Source organism: Ahaetulla prasina, chromosome 11 (genome assembly GCF_028640845.1).
Source record: "Ahaetulla prasina isolate Xishuangbanna chromosome 11, ASM2864084v1, whole genome shotgun sequence".
Taxonomy (NCBI): Eukaryota; Metazoa; Chordata; class Lepidosauria; order Squamata; family Colubridae; genus Ahaetulla; species Ahaetulla prasina.
This window is the reverse complement of record NC_080549.1, coordinates 10,813,830-10,833,334: the sequence shown is the minus strand read 5'-3', so window position 1 is coordinate 10,833,334 and position 19,505 is coordinate 10,813,830. Positions and strand designations below refer to the sequence as shown.

The 19,505-nt window shown below is 42.0% G+C and overlaps 1 protein-coding gene across 2 annotated transcripts in view; it reads right to left on the bottom strand.

Annotated features, from left to right (window-relative positions):
- Positions 1-19,505, bottom strand: part of DIAPH2 (diaphanous related formin 2) — a 415,247-nt gene that overhangs the window by 241,360 nt on the left and 154,382 nt on the right. For both annotated transcript variants that reach the window (XM_058154563.1, XM_058154564.1), the window contains 2 exons: positions 17,830-18,069; positions 10,606-10,735 (listed from right to left, as the gene is read on the bottom strand). In XM_058154563.1, the coding sequence (XP_058010546.1) occupies positions 10,606-10,735; positions 17,830-18,069 (370 nt within the window). The remainder of the gene's footprint in view (positions 1-10,605; positions 10,736-17,829; positions 18,070-19,505) is intronic.

Genomic DNA, 19,505 nt, shown 5'->3' with positions numbered 1-19,505 from the left:
TGGGGGGGGCAAAAATAGAGAAATGACAAGTAGCTCAGTAGCACGCTGAGCTTGTTGATCCAAAGGTTGGCAGTTCAGCAGTTCGAATCCCTAGTGCCGCATAACAGGGGTGAGCTCCTGTGACTTGTCCCAGCTTCTGCCAACCTAGCAGTTTGAAAGCACGTAAAAAAAAAATGCAAGTAGAAAAATAGGGACCACCTTTGGTGACAAGGTAACAGCATTCCGTGCGCCTTTGGTGTTGAGTCATACCAGCCACATGAACACGGAGACATCTCTTCAGTTTTGAAATGGAGATGAGCACTGCCCCCTAGAGTCGAGAACGACTAGCACGTATGCGCGAGGGAACCTTTACCTTTACCTTATAGAAATGACATACTCTAAATTGAGATATTCAGTTTGTCAGTGTCCCAATGTCCCACAGATCTTATCTTACTTAGCTGTTTGTCATCAGCCTAGCCAAGAACAACATGAAAATGGGAATCCTTTGAAAAATAAGGGTTGTTTTTGTTTTTTTAAAAAAGACTAATCTGAAGATAAGGATTTGCCATACTTAATCCACTATGGATTGTTAGATGTGACTGCCAACTATTATGTAGAGTACTTAAGCTTTGAATTAATGTTGCAAAGTGTGCAAGAATTTCTGCTGTTTATCAAATAATTATGGTCCTGGGAAATGTAGGGTTTATTATTATTATTATTATTATTATTATTTATTTAAAAGTTTCTTAAGTAGATACAAAGATTTCATGGATGGATGGATGGATGGACAGACGGACAATAGAAAAAAAACTGTACGCATCTCAATTGGAAATATATTCAAAATCTTAATGGAAATAGGACTTCAGATTCTTAGACTTTTCTGCTTTTATTGGCACATTGGTTTTAATTTACCAATCCCTTTGGTTTAAGACCTTGAGCTGACCTTTTAATACCTCAGAGGTTTTCGATGAACCTGCCAAAACGTACCTAGTAAAATGTTTCTATGTGTGTGGGTGTTGTCTTAAAAATATCTTACATATTGATATATTATATTAAAGAAAAAATCATATTTGATCACTAGACAAAATGTATTTCATGCCTGAACTCTGCTGTAATTTACACCTGGCTGATGGAACAGCTAGTTACGAGAACATTTTCTCTAATACTGACCCCCTACAATTCAGATCCAAAACTTTCCTGAAGAATAATTAGCATAAGTATCAACACCATGGTGAAAATTCATAAAAGCTATGCAAAGTTCTGCAATAGGGAATCGACCATCTGTTTCTAATTACATAAGTGATGGCAAACATTGTTAAATTCATTATATTTAATTGATAAGACCCACATTTAACCTAATCTGAATTTAATTTAGAAACCACCTTCATATTTTATCCATATGTGCCTATAGTTTCGATGGCCAAAATGTTCCGATGTCAGAATTTAGGCTAGTAGAGTTATAGACACCATTGTCAAGGCAAATTTTGTGGCTTTGTTCCTTTGGGATTGTATGAAAATAAGATTAATTTATGTAGACTCCATATCTATTAAAACTTTTTGCATTTTGCAAACCCTTTCTTTTTTTTCCAAAATGTGGATGGATGGATGATTGGAAAGGTTTTTAATTTATCCCCCCACCGCCCCCCAAGATGAGACGTGTCTATAATTTTGCTGCAGCCCTGGTTTTAATAATTCAATCAGATGAGAAAAACAGAACATTGTAATTGCACATAAAGATAAGTAAAGGTAAAGGTTCCACTCGCACATACGTGCTAGTCGTTGCCAACTCTAGGGGGCGGTGCTCATCTCCGTTTCAAAGCTGAAGAGCCAGCGTTGTCCAAAGACGTCTCCGTGGTCATGTGGCTGGCATGACTCAATGCCAAAGGCGCACGGAACGCTGTTACCTTCCCACCAAAGGTCGTCCCTATTTTTTCTACTTGCATTTTTACATGCTTTCAAAGCTGCTAAGTTGGCAGAAGCTGGGACAAGTCACGGGAGCTCACCCCGTTACACGGCAGCACTAGGGATTCGAACCGCCGAGCTGCCAACCTTTCGATCGACAAGCTCAATGTCCTAGCCCCTGAGCCACCGCGTCCCTACATAAAGATAAGAAACTAAATTTTTGAGATAGTTAATGAGTTGAAAGGTGACTCATCTGTGCTTCAAAGCACTTTGCTGTAACTTTTTATGCCTGCAGCTCTCAAAGATTTTGGTCTCAGCATCACTTTACATTCTTAAAAACGATCAAGAGCACCAAAGAGCTTGGTTTATCTTGGTCATATCAATCAATATTTACTGGTTTCATGTCTATTGATATTCTCACTCATCCAGATCACAGGTGGGATTCACTAACCTTCCCTAAGGTAAAGGTAAAGGTTTCCCTCGCACATATGTGCTAGTCGTTGCCGACTCTAGGGGACGGTGCTCATATCCGTTTCAAAGCCGAAGAGCCAGCGCTGTCCGAAGACGTCTCTGTGGTCATGTGGCCGGCATGATCTGTTCGCAAATATGAGCATGCGTGCTCACTTGTTTTGCTTGCATGCACCACCTCTGTGCATGTGCACGACCTTCTGAGCATGCGCAGTAGTAGTACATTATGTCCGGGCAGGGTGGGCGGAGCCTCTCTCAGTCGCCGCAACCGGTTCACGTGAGCCGGAGAGAATCGGCTGAATCCCACCACTGATCCAGATCATGGCTGTCCCAAAGCTCTTTTTTCAAAAGGTAACTGGACTTCCTTTGTTTTCTTTGAAGATGTTTTAATTCTCATACAGAACCAAAGAAGCTCCTTGGATAAGAAGCAAAACGTCTTCAAGCAAAACAAAAGAGAGTTCAGTTGCCTTTTGAAAAAGCACCTTTGGGACATTTTATCGGTTTTGAAAGAAATAATTCATTTATTTGACTTTGCAGAACTTTGAAAGGGTCTTGAGGATTCCTGGTGCCCCAGACCACATTCTAAGAGCCACCATTGTATCCTATTACAATACTTAATTCCATAGTAAAGCAAATTACTTGGTTTTCTAGAAAAAGCTAGAAAAAGAACTATCCGTTAGTGTAACCCATCTAGAGAGTTTGCACAGTCCCACAAGGAACAAATTCAACGTTCAAAAGACATTCCATACGTTAGCAGATCAAAATTACCCGCTTTATCTATTTGATCTACCTTTGCTTGCACTTTCTACATGTTCAAGTTCATCGGGAATTTTAGGATGTCTTGATATTTCTCTTCACAAATATCAGCCAGGAAATGAAGCAGGGTTGTTTTTTGATCAGATGATTTTGTGTCTCTAATCTGCAAAAATGGAAGAAACCAAGAAAGGGGTGAAACGTGATTTCTTAGGACTTTGCTTCAAGAAACCTTTTTCAACACACGCTCTTGGATTTGCTTGCAAAGATAAATTAATTACATTTCTAAGTTAACACCAATGCCAAATGTGGGCTTCAAATATTATTTTTAAAGAACCCTTACGTTATTTTTTTTTAAAGGCAGCTTTTAGCAGTTTATAATTTTAGTTCTACTGTTCTTCATTTGCTCTGTAAAATAAAGAAGTGTTCCAATGGAAGAAAATAACATGTTTTATTGTTGTTTTATATGACTTCCTCCTGAAATGCTCTCTAACTATATGTAGAGTGTATTAACTGTGGATGACTGTGGATGATTCTAGAGTTATAGGTGCATATGTGTACACACACATGCACAAACTAAAATTATAAGGGCTTGTTGTTTGAGTTCAGCAACAACATGGCCAGCCAAACATAATACATATTTATAATGTTATGCCAATATTCATTTCTTAACAACCAACTAGAATCTGCCTTCCTGTAACCTAAAGCCATTATCTATATCTTGGATTTGGGAATAAAGAAATTGTGGCTTTCCTTCTTTCTGGGATCCCTTTAGCTCCTTAAAGGTAAAGGTTCCCCTCGCACGTACGTGCTAGTCGTTCCTGACTCTAGGGAGCTCCGTTTCAAAGCCGAAGAGCCAGCACTGTCCAAAGACATCTCCGTGGTCATGTGGCCGGCATGACTAAACGCCAAAGGTGCACGGAACACTGTTACCCTCCCACCAAAGGTGGTCCTTATTTTTTCTACTTGCATTTTTTACGTGCTTTCGAACTGCTAGGTTGACAGAAGCTGGGACAAGTAACGGGAGCTCACCCCATTACGCAGCACTAGGGATCCAAACCGCTAAACTGCCAACCTTTCAATCGACAAACTCAGCGTCTTAGCCTCTGAGCCTTATCCTTATCCTTACCCTACCCTACCCTATCCTATCCTATCCTAATTTTCCATTATCTACCAAAATCATCTTTTTTCTTTGCCCAACTCTGTGTACTTTGTTAAATAAGAATTTAAACACTCCCCGTACCTCTTCAGACCATTAATAAAAATGCTGAAGAGCACTAGACCTAAGGCTGAACCTTGCTGCACTCTACTCAACACTTCATTTCAGGTTGATGAGAATTTGCTATAAATATTATATGACTTTTGTTTTAAATGAGATGTGAATCCACTTAACAGACGTGACAACCAGCCCAAATTTAACTCACTAATCAGAACGTCTGCTGCCTTTCGCATTGTTCAAATAGCAACAATTGTGAAAATGCTAAACAACCTCCAGTCAATTTATAGACATGCAAAACTTTGAAAGCTACCACAACGATGTGGTAATCTCCTGACTACTAATGAGGCTGTGGGTTAATTCAAATACTTTTTTTTCCCCCTGAACCATAGTTGTATAAATATTAACAGTTCAATGAATCAACAATCATGAATGCTTCAGTGCATATATCAAAACTACTACTTCTGCCTGCCAGCATTGACGCAGTCCATGAATTCTAATGGAAGTCTCTTTTATTTAAGCAAAATTAAGTCCTGCAAATCTGCCAAGGGTTGTTTACAAATTGCTGGTTTCTTCAATCATTCCACATGCTGCTGCAGTATAACATCCCGGATAGATAATGCAGTTTTAAGGGTTTGCAATCAACATAAAGATATTAGTTTTGCAGATAGTACCAGACACACGTTTGATGTACAGCTTCGAGATGTCTGTCTTTCTATGTCTGCCACTGAAAACTGATCTTTCCCAGTGATTCGGGTTCAAAAGTGCCCAGGGCTAGATTTGCACAAATCAACAACGCTGTTGCTGATGATATCAAGACAGTCCTTATGACAGGTGATGAGGGAGCTTCACCGCAGTCCACTCAATTGAAAAGGGTAAGGATGCCATCTGTTGCGTCTGGGAGATGGTTTCCCAATAAGGAAAACCGGGAATAAACTTTCAGTGAACAAAACACAAAGCTCTTAACTTTTTCTTCAAACTTACATGCGAACACGCATAGTTATTATGGCCCTTGCATTCTAGTATAACCTCATTCCCAGGTACGTTGCTAGTTTCAAAACCAGCAACCTGAGTTGAAACTCTAATTACAATAGTTCAGGCTATTCATGGATTGCAAATCGGATTTTACTTAGTGTTACAGATCACCTTTTGTTGTGACCCAGGTTCCTGGACCCAGACTCCTGGACTCGGATGATTCAGAAAATGAGGGAGAAGACCTGGCAAGCCCTGCTTCTCTTGAGCCCTCTCCCTCCCTGGCACCCACTCAAAGGGAGGGGCCGGCAAGGCCTGATTCTCCCGGGCCTTCTTCTGATTTGGCAACGCCCCAAGAACAGTTTTGGAGGGACGCAAGATTACAAAGACTTGATCGGCGTGCGCAGCAGCGGAAGAGTTGGGACAAAGCCAAGTCATAATTGTCATGCAGTGACATCTGCAGAGACTATAAATAGGAGGCGGGACTTCCTGGTTTTTTGTCTTGGACAAAGCAATGAATTTGGCGCGAGCTAATTCATGGAGGGAAGAATATATTCGTGAGTAATTCTGGCCTTATCTATAATTTCCTCGTTATCTCCAGAAACTTGGCAGGCCCGTGGGTAGACGTGGCCAGGACATGTATCTATGTAAATAAAAGGGGGAAAAAAGGAAGGCCTCTGACGGACTCTTTGCTGGGAGTATTGGGGGAAGGGAAACAGAACATTTTGTCCAAGACCTGACTAAAACATCTTCCACCAAAGATGGATCAGCAGCAGGTACAGCAGCAGTTAGAGCAGCTACAAGCGGCTAATCAACAGCTCCAGCAGCAAGTGGCTCACTTGGCAGGCCAACTTGCTGCCAGGAATGTGCCTGCAGCCCCCCCCCCATCCTCCCACTCCTCCTCCTCGTCGCAAGTGCCCGATAACCGTGCCGGATAAGTTTTCTGGGCAGCCTGAGATGTTCCCGACCTTCTTGGGACAGTGCCAGCTCTACATGGCTATGAGGCCAGAGGATTTCCCAGACGACCGGGCTAAGGTGGCCTTCGTGATTAACCTTCTTTCCGGCTCGGCTGCTCGATGGGCCACGCCTCTTGCTCCAGGACAGCCCCTGCTGGCGGACCAACAGCGTTTTGGCAGCACCTACGCACCATGTATGAGGACCCGTTCAATGCTGACGGCAACCAGGCGCCTTAAGGAACTCCGTCAAGGGAAACGCCTGCAGGAGTACATCGAATTTCATCTTTTGTGCCAGGACTCTGACTGGAATGATGCAGCGCTGGTGGACGCATTCCAGGAGGGACTCTCAGAGGAATTGCAAGACGAGCTGGCCCGGATGGAGGCGCCGCGGATCCTCGACAACTTGGTGCCCCTTTGTCTCCGACTCGATGCCCGTCTGCAACGGCGACCGTCCCGTCGCACCCCCTGGGACCCGCCGTTGACATCTGCAACCCCACTTCCTGCACCACTAGCACCCCGGGTTGGCCCACGTTTTGTAACCGCTGCGGAAGAGCCCGTGGAGTTGGGAGCGGCCAGACCTCGCCTGACAGCCCAGGAGCGGAACCGAAGGCACCAAGGGGGATTGTGCCTGTACTGTGGAGAGCCCGCCACCGCCGCTTCTTGCCCCAGAAAGCGGTGGGGCACGACGCCGTCCCCGAATCACAGCGTGACCAATCGAAGCGGAGCAGGCCCGACCTCGGGAAACCCTAGGTCGGGCACGCATTAAGCCCCCACTGGACGCTATGGAAGTAGACTCTGGGCCCCTCGGCATCTGATTCTGGACACACGGATATGGTTGGGGAACCAGTCGGACGGGCTCCAGGCGCATGCGCTGGTGGACTCAGGGCCACAACAAACTTTATGGACCAGGCCTTTGTGACCCAGTTTGCGGTCCCGTGGTTCCGTGGACCCTCCGATGCGGTAGAGACAATTGATGGACGAGAACTGGTGTCCGCCCCATTAAATTCGCCACCCAGCCTTTGCGCCTGGCTATTGGGGACCATGAGGAGGCGATCCAGTTTTATGTCACGGCGGACCTTCATTTTCCCTTGGTCCTTGGGTTGGCCTGGCTTCGACCCACGATCCTCAGGTGGCCTGGTCGCGAACGCCATCTCTTTCCCGAGTCTGCAGTGCGTCGATCACATCCGCCACACCTGTGCCGCCAGAACGCCCCACCGCTGCCATCACCTTGCCTCCTGAGCTGACGGACTTCGCCGACGTGTTCAGCGAGAAGGAGGCGGACTGACTACCCCGCATCGCCCTACGATTGCCCGTGGACCTTCTGCCCAACGCACCACTGCCTGTGGGACGCCTGTATTCCATGTCGGAGCCCGAGTTGGCCGCCTCAGGGACTTCCTGGTTTTTGTCTTGGACAAAGCAATGAATTTGGCGAGCTAATTCATGGAGGGAAGAATATATTCGTGAGTAATTCTGGCCTTATCTATAATTTCCTCGTTATCTCCAGAAACTTGGCAGGCCCGTGGGTAGACGTGGCCAGGACATGTATCTATGTAAATAAAAGGGGAAAAAAAGGAAGGCCTCTGACGGACTCTTTGCTGGGAGTATTGGGGGAAGGGAAACAGAACATTTTGTCCAAGACCTGACTAAAACATCTTCCACCAAAGATGGACCAGCAGCAGGTACAGCAGCAGTTAGAGCAGCTACAAGCGGCTAATCAACAGCTCCAGCAGCAAGTGGCTCACTTGGCAGGCCAACTTGCTGCCAGGAATGTGCCTGCAGCCCCCCCCCATCCTCCCCCTCCTCCTCCTCGTCGCAAGTGCCCGATAACCGTGCCGGATAAGTTTTCTGGGCAGCCTGAGATGTTCCCGACCTTCTTGGGACAGTGCCAGCTCTACATGGCTATGAGGCCAGAGGATTTCCCAGACGACCGGGCTAAGGTGGCCTTCGTGATTAACCTTCTTTCCGGCTAGAGTGCTCGACTGGCCACTCCTGTTATGCTCCAGGACAGCCCCCTGCTGGCGGACCAACAGCGTTTTTGGCAGCACCTACGCACCATGTATGAGGACCCCGTTCGAATGCTGACGGCAACCAGGCGCCTTAAGGAACTCCGTCAAGGGAAATGCCCCCTGCAGGAGGACATCGCCGAATTTCGTCTTTTGTGCCAGGACTCTGACTGGAATGATGCAGCTCTGGTGGACGCGTTCCAGGAGGGACTCTCAGAGGAATTGCAAGACGAGCTGGTCCGGCTGGAGGCGCCGCGGACCCTCGACAACTTGGTGCCCCTTTGTCTCCGCCTCGATGCCCGTCTGCAACGGCGACCGTCCCGTCGCACCCCCCGGGACCCGCCGTCGACATCTGCACCCCCACTTCCTGCACCACCAGCACCCCGGGTCGCCCCACATTTTGTAACCGCCATGGAAGAGCCCATGGAGTTGGGAGCGCCAGACCTCGCCTAACAGCCCAGGAGCGGAACCGAGGCGCCAAGGGGATTGTGCCTGTACTGTGGGAGCCCGCCACCGCCGCTTCTTGCCCCAGAAAGCGGTGGGGCACGACGCCGTCCCCGAATCACAGCGTGACCAATCGAATGGAGCAGGCCCGACCTCGGGAAACCCTAGGTCGGGCACGCATTAAGCCCCCACTGGACGCTATGGAAGTAGACTCTGGGCCCCTCGGCATCTGATTCTGGACACACGGATATGGTTGGGGAACCAGTCGGACGGGCTCCAGGCGCATGCGCTGGTGGACTCAGGGCCACAACAAACTTTATGGACCAGGCCTTTGTGACCCAGTTTGCGGTCCCGTGGTTCCGTGGACAGGTTTTAATTTATCCCCCACTGCCCCCAAGATGAGACGTGTCTATAATTTTGCTGCAGCCCTGGTTTTAATAATTCAATCAGATGAGAAAAACAGAACATTGTAATTGCACATAAAGATAAGTAAAGGTAAAGGTTCCACTCGCACATACGTGCTAGTCGTTGCCGACTCTAGGCGGCGGTGCTCATCTCCGTTTCAAAGCTGAAGAGCCAGCGCTGTCCAAAGACGTCTCCGTGGTCATGTGGCTGGCATGACTCAATGCCAAAGGCGCACGGAACGCTGTTACCTTCCCACCAAAGTTCGTCCCTATTTTTTCTACTTGCATTTTTACGTGCTTTCGAAACTGCTAAGTTGGCAGAATCTGGGACAAGTCACGGGAGCTCACCCCGTTACACGGCAGCACTAGGGATTCGAACCGCCGAGCTGCCAACCTTTCGATCGACAAGCTCAACGTCCTAGCCCCTGAGCCACCGCGTCCCTACATAAAGATAAGAAACTAAATTTTTGAGATAGTTAATGAGTTGAAAGGTGACTCATCTGTGCTTCAAAGCACTTTGCTGTAACTTTTTATGCCTGCAGCTCTCAAAGATTTTGGTCTCAGCATCACTTTACATTCTTAAAAACGATCAAGAGCACCAAAGAGCTTGGTTTATCTTGGTCATATCAATCAATATTTACTGGTTTCATGTCTATTGATATTCTCACTCATCCAGATCACAGGTGGGATTCACTAACCTTCCCTAAGGTAAAGGTAAAGGTTTCCCTCGCACATATGTGCTAGTCGTTGCCGACTCTAGGGGGTGGTGCTCATCTCCGTTTCAAAGCCGAAGAGCCAGCGCTGTCTGAAGACGTCTCCATGGTCATGTGGCCGACATGACCTGTTCGCAAATATGAGCATGCGTGCTCACTTGTTTCGCTTGCATGCACCACCTCTGTGCATGTGCATGACCTTCTGAGCATGCGCAGTAGTAGTACATTACATCCGGGCAGGGTGGGCGGAGCCTCTCTCAGTCGCCGCAACCGGTTCGTGTGAGCCGGAGAGAATCGGCTGAATCCCACCACTGATCCAGATCATGGCTGTCCCAAAGCTCTTTTTTCAAAAGGTAACTGGACTTCCTTTGTTTTCTTTGAAGATGTTTTAATTCTCATACAGAACCAAAGAAGCTCCTTGGATAAGAAGCAAAACGTCTTCAAGCAAAACAAAAGAGAGTTCAGTTGCCTTTTGAAAAAGCACCTTTGGGACATTTTATCGGTTTTGAAAGAAATAATTCATTTATTTGACTTTGCAGAACTTTGAAAGGGTCTTGAGGATTCCTGGTGCCCCAGACCACATTCTAAGAGCCACCATTGTATCCTATTACAATACTTAATTCCATAGTAAAGCAAATTACTTGGTTTTCTAGAAAAAGCTAGAAAAAGAACTATCCGTTAGTGTTACCCATCTAGAGAGTTTGCACAGTCCCACAAGGAACAAATTCAACGTTCAAAAGACATTCCGCACGTTAGCAGATCAAAATTACCCCGCGTTTTATCTATTTGATCTACCTTTGCTTGCACTTTCTACATGTTCAAGTTCATCGGGGAATTTTAGGATGTCTTGATATTTCTCTTCACAAATATCAGCCAGGAAATGAAGCAGGGTTGTTTTTTGATCAGATGATTTTGTGTCTCTAATCTGCAAAAATGGAAGAAACCAAGAAAGGGGTGAAACGTGATTTCTTAGGACTTTGCTTCAAGAAACCTTTTTCAACACACGCTCTTGGATTTGCTTGCAAAGATAAATTAATTACATTTCTAAGTTAACACCAATGCCAAATGTGGGCTTCAAATATTATTTTTAAAGAACCCTTACATTATTTTTTTTTAAAGGCAGCTTTTAGCAGTTTATAATTTTAGTTCTACTGTTCTTCATTTGCTCTGTAAAATAAAGAAGTGTTCCAATGGAAGAAAATAACATGTTTTATTGTTGTTTTATATGACTTCCTCCTGAAATGCTCTCTAACTATATGTAGAGTGTATTAACTGTGGATGACTGTGGATGATTCTAGAGTTATAGGTGCATATGTGTACACACACATGCACAAACTAAAATTATAAGGGCTTGTTGTTTGAGTTCAGCAACAACATGGCCAGCCAAACATAATACATATTTATAATGTTATGCCAATATTCATTTCTTAACAACCAACTAGAATCTGCCTTCCTGTAACCTAAAGCCATTATCTATATCTTGGATTTGGGAATAAAGAAATTGTGGCTTTCCTTCTTTCTGGGATCCCTTTAGCTCCTTAAAGTTAAAGGTTCCCCTTGCACGTACGTGCTAGTCGTTCCTGACTCTAGGGAGCTCCGTTTCAAAGCCGAAGAGCCAGCACTGTCCAAAGACGTCTCCGTGGTCATGTGGCCGGCATGACTAAACGCCAAAGGTGCACGGAACACTGTTACCTTCCCACCATAGGTGGTCCCTATTTTTCTACTTGCATTTTTTACATGCTTTCGAACTGCTAGGTTGACAGAAGCTGGGACAAGTAACGGGAGCTCACTCCATTACGCGGCACTAGGGATTCAAACCACTGAACTGCCGACCTTTCAATCGACAAACTCAGCGTCTTAGCCTCTGAGCCTTATCCTTATCCTTACCCTACCCTATACTATACTATACTATCCTAATTTTCCATTATCTACCAAAATCATCTTTTTTCTTTGCCCAACTCTGTGTACTTTGTTAAATAAGCATTTAAGCACTCCCCGCACCTCTTCAAACCATTAATAAAAATGCTGAAGAGCACTAGACCTAAGGCTGAACCTTGCTGCACTCTACTCAACACTTCATTTCAGGTTGATGAGAATTTGCTATAAATATTATATGACTTTTGTTTTAAATGAGATGTGAATCCACTTAACAGACGTGACAACCAGCCCAAATTTAACTCACTAATCAAAACGTCTGCTGCCTTTCGCATTGTTCAAATAGCAACAATTGTGAAAATGCTAAACAACCTCCAGTCAATTTATAGACATGCAAAACTTTGAAAGCTACCACAACGACGTGGTAATCTCCTGACTACTAATGAGGCTGTGGGTTAATTCAAATACTTTTTTTTCCCCCTGAACCATAGTTGTATAAATATTAACAGTTCAATGAATCAACAATCATGAATGCTTCAGTGCATATATCAAAACTACTACTTCTGCCTGCCAGCATTGACGCAGTCCATGAATTCTAATGGAAGTCTCTTTTATTTAAGCAAAATTAAGTCCTGCAAATCTGCCAAGGGTTGTTTACAAATTGCTGGTTTCTTCAATCATTCCACATGCTGCTGCAGTATAACATCCCGGATAGATAATGCGGTTTTAAGGGTTTGCAATCAAACATAAAGATATTAGTTTTGCAGATAGTACCAGACACGTTTGATGTACAGCTTCGAGATGTCTGTCTTTCTATGTCTGCCACTGAAAACTGATCTTTCCCAGTGATTCGGGTTCAAAAGTGCCCAGGGCTAGATTTGCACAAATCAACAGCGCTGTTGCTGATGATATCAAGACAGACCTTGTGACAGGTGATGAGGGAGCTTCACCGCAGCCCACTCAATTGAAAAGGGTAAGGATGCCATCTGTTGCGTCTGGGAGATGGTTTCCCAATAAGGAAAACCGGGAATAAACTTTCAGTGAACAAAACACAAAGCTCTTAACTTTTTCTTCAAACTTACATGCGAACACGCATAGTTATTATGGCCCTTGCATTCTAGTATAACCTCATTCCCAGGTACGTTGCTAGTTTCAAAACCAGCAACCTGAGTTGAAACTCTAATTACAATAGTTCAGGCTATTCATGGATTGCAAATCGGATTTTACTTAGTGTTACAGATCACCTTTGTTAAAAAAAAGAAAAAGAAATAGCAATAGCACTTAGACTTATATACTTGTATACTATACTTATATACTATATATAGACTTATATACTATATGTATATACTGTACAGAGCTTTACAGCCCTCTCTAAGCGGTTTACAGAAGTCAGCCTATGGCCCTCAACAATTTGAGGTCCTCATTTTACCGACCTTGGAAGGATGGAAGGCTGAGTCCAACCTTGAGCCTGGTGAGATTCGAACTGCCAAACTGCAGGCAGCTGGCAGGCAGCAGAGGTAGCCTGCAGTACTGCACTCTAACCACTGAGCCACCATGGCTCATTTAAATAAAGTCATGTCCAGTCGTGTTCGACTCTAGGGGTCAGCACTTCTTGATTAGCCAAGGGAGCCAGCATTGTCCAAAGACATTTCCATGGTTCGTGCGGCCAGCATGACTATACACTGAGGCGCACGGGATGCTGTTACCTTCCCACCAAAGTGATACCTATTTATCTACTCACATTTACATGGTTTTGAACTGCTATGTAAGCAGGAGCGTTGTGTGGTGCTCAAGTTTAAAACCCGGACTGCCAGCTTTTCAGCTGACAATCCCAGCATCTTTAACTGTTACTTTAATTTTTAACTGCCAACGCAATCTCCTTTGTAAAAAATAAGACAAAAATAACACAAAAAGCAAGCCTCTTCATGACCCAGTAAAAGCTACTCTACCGCAAACATCTTTATTTTAGTACTGTATGTTTTTCATTCGCCTTGCCAGTCATAACTACAACCTGTATTTATGATTTACAACCTACAGACAATTTTCAACCATATATTAGTACTCTGTTTCCCCGAAAATAAGACCCAACCGGAAAATAAGTCCTAGCATGATTTTTCATGATGCTGGTAATATAAGCCCTACCCCCAAAATAAGCCCCAGTTAAGATTGTCAGCCAGATGGATGCATTTAGTACCATATTTCCCCCAAAATAAGATCTAACCGGAAAATAATGCGTCTTTTGGAGCAAAAAAATAATATAAAACATGGTCTTATTTTTGGGGAAACACAGTAGCATAATGTATTTTTATTTGGCATTTAGATTCAGTAGCACATCTTTTTTTATCGTAGTGATTATGAACTGTGACTTTTTAATTGCCCTTATTACAAGTTATATTTGATAAATAAAATGATGTGAATATACAATACAAGAACAGATTAGCCTTAAAATAATATGACCATCTTTCTAAAAACAGAAAATGTTTTTTTCATCTCATTTTTTTTTCCAGAGAACTATGATCTTGGCTGCTCTCATTAATACATCTAGAGTAGCAGTGGATAAAAGTAGCATCTTAACCACAGACTCAGATCTAGATATATTTTAGCTGCTATTTATTAATGATGTTCTCGTAGAATTATCTATTTTCAACTCTACAAGGACATTAAACTCTACATTAAAACAAAAACAAAGTACATGTTGCATTTCAGTAAACTGATAATCAAATTGTGAAATGTGTAAACAAGTTACCTCAAATATCCTCAATTTTCAAGGTTATTCTGAGACAAGGTTATTATTTCTTATTCCCACTCACTTTAACATAACTATCATAGGACTAATTTCCCAGTAGAATGTATAGTTGGACAAAAAAAAAAAAAGATACATCCACTTATAGATACATCCGAGATCTTATAGAAATTAGTCTTTAAAGATTTCAGATCCAGGAAAGGAAGGCACTTCTAAATACAATAAAAAAAAAGGCAAAACTAAAGACATTCTTCCTAATTCATTAATAAGAAACAGCGACTGATGTGGAGGGTACATCCACGTTATAAATTTATTTCTTGATTAAAGTGATGTTCATTATGGATTAACGTTCGCACACATTTATTTTCTCTTTAATACTAGCGATTGAAGACCAGAGAGAGAGAAATTACAAAAGCTGGAATTTGACGCTTGGGCCAAACCCATTAGCTTGACGGCCTCATTCAAAGCCACACAATGGCGTATTGTTTCTAAGGACTTCCTTGTAATCGCGATTCCCAATAGTGCCGTTACAACAAAGCCATCCGAAATACATTTTAAGATACTCTTATCAACATTGCAGATAGTTATCTCCTTGGAAGTCCAGTACACTACATTTAAGAGAAATACACCCAGTAATTCACGCAACATTTAATTATGGACGGGAGGGGTCATAAATCAGGTTAATCCATGCTTGAGTCATCTCTCTGTGCCCGGATATACAAAAGATTTAAATGGTAACTTTTTTCATAACATGCTCTTTCAAATGCTGCTTTAATCTCCTCCTTTCCTCCCCCCCCAGCCCACCCCAACAGGTCTGCTGATATTGTTATACCTTTTCAGTCTGCATTAAAGCTATTATTTATTGTGCTGCAGCCACCAAGGAAGATGTCCTTTCTTTCCCAATTCAGTTGGATAATGGTCAGTGAAATTAAGCTGTCCTTTCGATTAAAACGTCACATTCTCATTTTCCCAGATTGGGTTCAAAGGACTTATCGCTGTTCTCTTTTTTTTCCTTCCCCCCCCCCCTCTCTTCACACCCACAAGCAAACGGGTCTGGGATTTACATAAAGCAGCACACTAACCCCAAACGTCCGCGGTAGTTAGTTCCCCACAGAAAAATTAAGGATACGTTAAAATTTCTGAAATAGAAAACTGTGGGTTCCACTATTCAAGGTATTAAATCAAAGCCAGGCAGAAAGAGAAACAAAACAAACAAACAAGCAAAAAGCAGATTGGAAAATCTGACCTGCTCTTCAACAGGTAGGACTTGGGAATTAGAAGCAATATTCCAGTTAAAAAGAGGGTGGGTTAACAGTAACAGAGTTGAGAGGAACCTTGGAGGTCATCTAGCCCAACCCCCTGCTCACGCAAGAGACCTACACTAGGGACTCGAACTGCCAACCTTTCTGACTGACAAGCTCAGCAGCTTAGCCACTGAGCCATCTAGTCAGGTTTTGTTGTTGTTTGTTTGTTTGTTTTGGAAATGGGTGCAGAAAAAGGTAGTTAGCCTTCGACTTATGACCACAATGGAGCCCAACATTTCTTTCGCTAAGCAAGACAGCTGTTAAGTGAATTTTGCTCTATTTTATTGTCTGGTTTTTTGGGGTTTTTTTGCACCGAAGTTGTTCAGTTGGAAACACGGTTGTTAAGTGAATCTGGTTTCCCCATGGATTTTGCTGGTCAGAAGGTCGCAACCTTCCAATGGGACCGTCATAAATATGAGTCAGTTGCCAAGCGTCTGAACTTTGGTTACATAACCGTAGAGATGCTCCAATGGTCATAGGTATGAAAAAAAGGTGCTAAGGCACTTTTTAAAGTGCTGTTGTAACTTTGGTAACTAAATGAACATTTGTAAGTCAAGGACCAGCTGTACTGTACTGTTACTCCCTAAAGACATTTTTATACTCATAACCATTCACCTTGCATATCATAAACTTGTATGGCAATTTTATAATATTCCCAACAAAAATAACTATCTATCTATCTACCTACCTATATATCTATCTACCTATCTACCTACCTATCTATCTATATCTATAGCTATCTTTATCTATCTATCTATCTATCTATCTATCTATCTATCTATCTATCTATCATCTATCTATCTATCTATCTATCTATCTATCTATCATCATCTATCTCTATCTCTATTTACCCTTCTCTATCTATCTCTCTCTCTCTATCTATTTAGCTATCTCTATCTTTATCTATCTATCTCTCTATTTCTCTATCTGCTATCTATATCTATCTGTCTATCTCTATCTATCTATCTATCTATCTATCTATCTATCTATCTATTTATCTCTATCTATCTATATCTATCTATCTATCAATCATCTATCTATCATCTATCTATCTCTATCTATCTCTATCTCTATCTATCAATCATCTATCTATCTATCATCTATCTCTATCTATCTCTATCTCTATCTATCTATCTATCTATCTATCTATCTATCTATCTATCTATATCTCTATCTATCTATCAATCATCTATCTATCTATCATCTATCTATCTCTATCTATCTATCTATCTATATCTCTATCTCTATCTATCTATCTATCTATCTATTTATCTCTATCTATCTATATCTCTATCTATCAATCATCTATCTATCATCTATCTATCTATCTATCTATCTATCTATCTATCTATCTATCTATCATCATCTATCTCTATCTCTATTTATCCATCTCTATCTCTCTCTCTATCTCTATCTATCTATTTAGCTATCTCTATCTTTATCTATCTATCTCTATCTATTTCTCTATCTGCTATCTATATCTATCTGTCTATCTCTATCTATCTATCTATCTATCTATCTATCTATCTATCTATCTATCTATCTATTTATCTCTATCTATCTATATCTCTATCTATCTATCAATCATCTATCTATCTATCTATCATCTATCTATCTATCTATCTATCTATCTATCTATCTATCTATCTATCTATCTCTGTTTATCTATCTTAATCCATACCCTGAAAATAAGCCCTCCCCGAAAATATTTAAACACATGCGCAGTCCGCCATTTCCTCTGGTTAGGTTTTAGGGAGCAGGAAATCAGGTAAAACAGCAAGAGGAGCCCCATCTTGCTCCATGTACCCCAAAATAAGAAGCCCTCCCAAAAAATAAGGCCAAGCGCTTATTTCAGGGTTCAAAACAATATAAGACAGGGTTTTATTTTTGGGGAAACACAATAACTACCTATCTACCACCTGATTCTCAATAGTTGTCACTATGGGTAGGACTTGGGAAGTAGAAGCAATATTCCAGTTTAAAAGGAGATTTTATACACACACACACACACACACACACACACACAAAGTGGGTTGGAAAAAAATGTACTGACACTCGAAAAAATGGAGTTTTATACATTTTGCAAGGCACACTCACCTTGCAAAGGAAACTAATATTAAAACCCAGCGATTGGGCATTTCTTGAGCCGGAATTCATGTAGTTCCCAATCATTAGCACAAGTTCTAAAAGCTTAGTGAAGCTTTCACTCTTCTTCAGCTCCTCACACGCAATTGTGACAGCCATGATGCCGGGCTTGATGTTGTTGATGTGCTCTTCAAACGTGAGCTTGAAAAGGATCCCGTTGAGACGAGGCTGCAGTAGTTTCACGGAGCTCATCTGGAAAGGAAGAGGAAGAACGGGTGAGGAGAAAAAAAATAAAGATGCTTCAGACAATAAAACAGATGAATAGCAACATTTCTAGGGGACTTTTCCGCGGGCGTAGGAATGTGCAGCTTAAAATTTAAATTAGGCACTTGTTGGTTGGTTGACTGGCTGGCTGGCTGATTGGGTGATTGGTTGGTTTTTCAACCTAAGGAAAATAAAAATTGCCCCCAGGCTTAATTAATTAATTTCATGGACAGAAAGACACATAGATAGACAAGAGCGAGAGAGGGAGGGAGGGATATCTCCAAGGAATCTGTAAGAAAATCCTACAGAGAGAGGGGGAAAAGAGAGGAAGATGGAAATTTTGGATCCTCGCAACTTAAATGAGCAAATATTCAATGTTTTCTAGCCAGCATGAAGTGGTTGAAACTTTTTTGCTAGGACTAAAGAGAGAAAGTGGCTCAAGGTAGCATAGCTTTGGTCTCCTGTTTCTAGCTTGGTGACTTCAGCCACTCCCCCCATCACTTCCTCATACTTATTTGTTCATTCATTCCCTATCAAGTTTACTAGTTTTTTACATTTAAATAGTTTAAATGGTTTACTGTTTGTTTGTTTGTTTTTAATTTGTAAAGAAGTCACTTTTTTTTAATTTTATACACAAACACATAATACATCATTCATTCTTTCCATGTGACATCTTGTGTTTTCTCCATGTCTTCGTCTGTTTGTTGTTTCTTTTGTCTTCATTCATGCTTAATCAATTACAACATTTCTCCAAAAATACACTATTCTAATTATATGATTCTCTTACATAACTATTAATTTATCTATATCTCTTTTCCAGCCAATGGTAAAATTGATCCCGTATCTTAAAATATTCTGAATTCTCTCTTTCTTTAATTATCAAAGTTAATCTATTCATTTCTGCATATTCTAAAGAAAAAATAATTACTTCTTCTTCTAAAGGTATTGTCTCTTCTTTCCAGTTTTGTGCAAAAACAATCCTTGCCGCTGTTATTACATGTATAATCAAATAAATATTTTCTTTACTATTTTTTTCTGGAAGGATACCCAATAGGAACAGCTCCAGTTTTAAATCAATATGTTGTTGTATCATTTCTTCTAACCATATCTTAATTTTATTCCAATAGTTTTTAGCTTCTGGGCATGTCCACCACATATGATAGTAAGATCCTGGTAACTGGTGACATTTCCAACATTTAGCTAATTCCTCTTTAAACATTTTTGCCCGTTTCTCAGGGGGCAAATGCCATCTATAAAACATTTTATATTGATTTTCTTTATATGCTGTGGACATTGTTAATTTGTAATTCCTTTCCCATAACTGTTGCCATTTATCTAAATCAATTGAATATCCAAAGTTCTTTGCCCAGGCTATCATTGTTTCCTTTACTTGTTCTTCCTCTAGTTCAATACCCAATAAAAAG